Here is a 5,053-nt window from a genome sequence, read left to right as displayed (position 1 = left end):
GAGGGCGACCTGGACGAGAAAAAGGACTGGGAGGAAAGAGAGAGAAAGAGAACCGGAGGGCAGGGAAGTGAGTTTGTGCGCGTGAGTGTGCGCGCGCGCGTGTGTGCAGGGGCGGGAGCGGGCGGGCGGGGGGCGGGCTCCCGGGCTCCCCTCCTCCCCAGCCCGCTCCTCTCGATCGCTCGCCAACTCCGGGCCCCAGCCGCGGGCGGGCGCACGGCAGGCGGACAGCATGCTGAGCCTCCTCGTCTGGATCCTCACTCTCTCCGATACTTTCTCCCAAGGTAAGGGCGCCCAGCCCGCCCCCGGACGCTCGGCTCCCCGCCGGGGCCCGGGCACTGCGCCCCCGCGGGGGAGTGCTGGGGTGCCCGGCGGCCCGCGGCCAGCCTCTCGGTCCGGACGCCACGAGGCGGGGGCTCGGTCTGGGCGCAGAGCCCCGGGGGCGGGGGCGCGGAGTAACGGGGGCCTGGGGAGAATGAGTTTTCCGTTGATTTGCCCAAGTTGTTTCCTCTGGCTGCGCGGGAGAACCCAGCACTGGGGCCGCGAGGGCTGGAGGTCCGAGTGAAGCGGGGAACCGAACGCCTTCTCCCGAGCTTCTGGCAGCCCTACCGACCCTCGTCCTCTGAGGCCGGGGTTCCGGACGCCTGAGTCCAGGCCAGGGGGAAGGCTGGGAAGAGGGTGGGATTTCGGATTTCGGGCGAGGGGGTGAGCGGAAAGCTGGGTCCCACCTCTCGAAGATGTTGCTAAGGGGATCCCTCTACTCCAGCCCACCCGCTCGGGGGACCGAGTCTGAACCAAGGCTCCAGACTGCCTGGGGCTGCCCACTCTAGAGGAAGGGAGGGGTGTCTCGGGGCCCCTCCCTCTGGAGGAAGGGATTTGGAACCCCTGCCCGCGGAGGCTCTGAGTGGAGAGTGGAGTTCCAAATACAGCTTCAGGCCCGCTTGCTACGGAGGGGGGAACTCACCGGGGCGGGGGCGCGGGCGCTGGGTGGAGGGGGCTGACACTTTACTTGGGCTCAGGAAAAGTGTTGATGGCTGGGGTTATTTGGAACTGGCAGGGGAGAGGCTGGGAGGTGAGGGAGGTGGTTGAGAGAGGTGAGGATGTCAGTGTATTCTGGGCAGGGCTGGGGTTGGGGGAGGGAAGAGGGCTGAGGGAACCAAGGGTCCAGAATGCAGCAGGGACTGGGGTCTGTGGGAGTTGGTTCTTGCCTCCCGGGTCTGATTCTAAGGAAGATTGAATCCTGCTGAACTCCTACCCTCCCCAAAAATGGAGCTGACACACAGAAATTGACACACAAACACCGTAAAACATTCACAGACACTGAGACAGACTACTCACCTACTGAGACAGAGACATTCCCGCAAACATCCCCCACACTGAGACAGACACATACACACAAAGACACTGAGACATCTGAGGAAGACAGATTCCTCCCCCAGATCCGCGCACACATTCATCCACCCAAACGTTACAACTACACACAGTACATGTATGCAGGCGTTTACAAGGACAGGACACACGCTCTCACAGAAACCAACCCTCTAGCAAACAAAGAAACTTGAACAGACATTCATAAGGGCAGACACCTATGGAGATGGGCAGACTGCAGATGGTGGAGGTGGTCTCTTTTAGGGGGTGTCTGGGAATGGATCTGGGTAGAACAGCCTCAGGCATTATTGCCCTGCTTTCAGTTCCCTTCCTGCGTTTGTAGGTGCGGTGCTATGCTGGACCTTTCCTCTCCTTGCCAAAGGAGCTCCAAAGGCAAAGCTTGGCTGAGTTGGTGGGGGCAGGTCTTGATTCATCTGTCCCCATAGGGCACCCATGCCAGCCCCCCCAACACACATATGGGAAGGGCACACATCCGTGGTGTGAGACAAGAGTGGGAGGTGGTGCTGAGGGGAAGGAGGAGGCCTGGCCCTGGGGTTGGCAGGCCAGGCCAGCCACTTGGCAGAAAGTTGGGAAGATGACTTAAGTTCTGACTTCGTTCAGCCAAGCTGCTGGTGTTGGGGAGGAAGGGGGGTGGGCCGTGGTGGTGGTGGTAGAGGGGGCCCCTGGGTTGGTATTGGTTTATGTAGGGGGCAAGCTTACATCTGCCCCTTTCTGGCAGTCTTTGCGTGTCAGCAACATGGATACAAATGAGAGTTAAGAAACAAAAGCAGCAGTTAGCAAACAGGAGAGACATGTGGATTGAATCGGGGACAGAAAGAAGTGTGTGCTGTGTGCCTTTCCCTCTGGAAAGGAGTGAGGGACTAGGGAATGCTAAGCTCCCACCTCCCTGCTCCAACAGGGGTGAAAGCAGGACCTGGTGAAAGTATCTGGGGTCGGGGGAGAGGATACCAAGGAAAAGAAAGGGAGAGACTAGACAGGAAGGGAGAGAAATCACTCGTGAGTGTTGGGGGAAGCTTGGCAAGGGACTGGGGAGGAGGCGAGGAGGGAAGGAGTGGGGGTCTGGGGAGACGGGGACACACATGGGGGTGGAGGGCTTGGCAGGACCCCCTTTCCTTAGCCTCCATCCTCAGAAAGGAGCTCTAGGTCAGGGACTGGGGCAGTGAGAGAGGAAACGGAGGGGGCGCTACATCAGGGAGGAGGGATGGTGGCTGGGAAATGGGGATGGGGGAAGTAGGTGTCAGGAAGAGGCCATAGAATGGAGGGGAGCAGAGTGGCGAGGGGAAGGGGAGACTCAGCCTAGGCTGAGAAATAAAAATTGCATTTTAAAGAATTTCAATGGGCTTCATCAATCTTCATTTTTCACTAAATAATTTTCTGTATCTTATCTAAATGAAAACCATTATCCTTCCCCCCGTTTCCATCATGTGCTGGCTCCACAGACTGATTGCGCCGAAAATTGAAATATTTATTCATTTTCTGGGAGATTTTCTCGCTCCCTAGTCTCGGGGAGGAGAAATTGAAAAAGAAAGATTATAGCTAATCAGAGCAATGTGGGATGACAGGCCGGCTCGGGGCGGGAGCTGCCTCCAGAGGGGGGATGGATGTGGGGGCAGGAGAAAAATAAGCCCAGCCAGTCCCCAGAGCTCCGCCCGCCTTTCCTGTCACAGCTCTTGATGCGAGTAAAGGGTAAAGGGAAGAGGCCCGAGGGCCTCCTAAATTCCCAGGATTCAACTCCCTGAGTGCAGCTGAACCCTGGCAGAGAGCAGCGGAACAGTGGGTCTGGAGAGTGGCTGGGCACTCCCCTCCGGGGGCAACACACAGACACATACGCACACTTCAGATGTCCCACTTCTGCCCAGAGCAGGGCACTGAGACTGGGGAAGAGGCAGGGGAGACATGGCAGCAACCAGGACATTGGGCTCCTCTCCTTGACCTTGACTGGACTCCACTTTCTGACTTCTACTCGCTTACACCCAACGGGAGGGTGTGAACCTAGGACTCGGAGCCTCAGCCCTGGGCCCCAGAGCACCCGGAGGAGGCGTCCAGGCCTCCTCACCCCTGCTCCTTCCCACAGCTGAGTGGTTGGTTGTTCTGGCTCTGCCTTTGGTGCCCCAGTGAGATGGGAGTAAGCCCCACCTCTTCCCCACCCTTACTCCTCAAGGACCTCTTTACATCCTTGCAGGGACTACGTCTTAATTTCTTGTGTACTGTAGTTTCTGGCACAGTGCTAAGCATGTGGTAAGTGCCCGTTAAATACCTTATCAATCGATTGATTCGATGAGAGTGTTGCAGTGCTGGAAAGAGGCAGCATTCAATGGCGATTAAATCACAGACTCGCAGCCAGCCCTCACCTCCACCAATTGGTAGTCATAAGCTTGAACAAGTCATGTGCCTTCTCTGTGCCTTGGCATGCTCTTCCAGAAGTGAGAATAGAAGTCATACCTCCTCGGGCTGTGGTGGCACTTGAATATGTTAGTCCACGTAAGGTGAATGGAACAGCATCTGGCACAGCGAGAAGTGCTCAGTTGCTATCTTGACTTTGAGGTGAGACATAGATAGGCATTTGAGTTGTCTGTGCTTTTTCTTCTCTTTATGATTCGTGTGTGTGTGTGTGTGTGTGTGTGTGTGTGTGTGTGTGTTCTTGGTCCTGGGCTTCAATAGCCCTCTTCTTTGTATCTCTCCTGGAAAGAACTGGGTTGTGGCAGACCCAGGAGGAGAAACCGACCCCCTCCTGGGAGACCTCAAAAAAGATCTGGGGAAGGGATTTGAGGAGAGGGAACAACAGTGGAAGAGGTTGGCATTCGAATGAGAAGCAACCAGAGCTCTTGTGTGAAACAAGGAGGGACACTAGCCCCGAGGTGGCAGCATTTCAGAGTCTGAAAATAATATGGATCATTTATTGAGCCCTGTGTTAATTACTTCATATGCATTATCTAATTTAATCCATGCTACAACCCCCTGAGATTGGCTCTGTAATTATCCCCATTTCATGGATGAGAAACTGAGATTGATTTATTTTTTTTTTAGATAGGGTCTGGCTCTGCCGCCCAGGCTAGGGTGCACTGGTGTGATTGTGGCTCACTGCAACCTCCTTCTGGGCTCAAGCCATTCTCCTACCTCAGTCTCCTAAGTAGCTGGGACCACACACCTGGCTGATTTTTTTTTTTTCTTTTGGAGCGATGGGTCTTGCTATGTCGCACAGGCTAGTCCCAAAGTCCAGGACTCAAGCGCTCCTTCCACCTCGGCTTCCCAAAGTGCCGGGATTATAGGTGTGAGCTACTGTAGCTGGCCAAGAAACTGAGCTGTGGATGCATTAAGTATCTCTTTGGGATACCCAGCTGATCCCAAAGCCTGTACCCTTCTCCTTTGCCAGATCCTACGTGCCAGCAGAGACTGATGCTGGGCTGGGACCGGAATTTCCCTGGTCCATAGCAGAGTGAGAGCTAGGAAGAAAAGGGAGTATTACATAAAGGTAAACTCGCTCACATTTTAAAAACAATCCTTTATTCTGAGATTCTGTCCTACATTTGTTGGTGTTGAATTGCTTTTCTTTGATATGATAAATCTAGCCAATGACTTTTTTCAAGGACTTGGCAAATAAAAAGGTTTATTTCTTCTTTTATTTTTATTTTTTAAAGATGGGGTTTCGGCCGGGCGCGGTGGCTCA

At 55.0% G+C, this 5,053-nt stretch overlaps 1 protein-coding gene across 2 annotated transcripts in view; it reads left to right on the top strand.

The window, feature by feature from the left end:
* The window catches only part of KIRREL1 (kirre like nephrin family adhesion molecule 1), a 110,264-nt gene continuing 105,211 nt past the window's right edge, over positions 1-5,053 (top strand). Inside the window, exon 1 of one of the 2 annotated variants that reach the window (XM_017503719.2) lies at positions 1-281. In XM_017503719.2, the coding sequence (XP_017359208.1) occupies positions 230-281 (52 nt within the window). In that variant the 5' untranslated portion in view covers positions 1-229. The remainder of the gene's footprint in view (positions 282-5,053) is intronic. The other variant, XM_017503720.2, reaches the window with a different exon arrangement.

The sequence above is a fragment of the Cebus imitator genome, unplaced genomic scaffold (assembly GCF_001604975.1).
Source record: "Cebus imitator isolate Cc_AM_T3 unplaced genomic scaffold, Cebus_imitator-1.0 Scaffold313, whole genome shotgun sequence".
NCBI classification, from domain to species: Eukaryota; Metazoa; Chordata; class Mammalia; order Primates; family Cebidae; genus Cebus; species Cebus imitator.
Note: the sequence above shows the minus strand (reverse complement) of the source record. Positions and strands in the feature narration are given on the sequence as shown.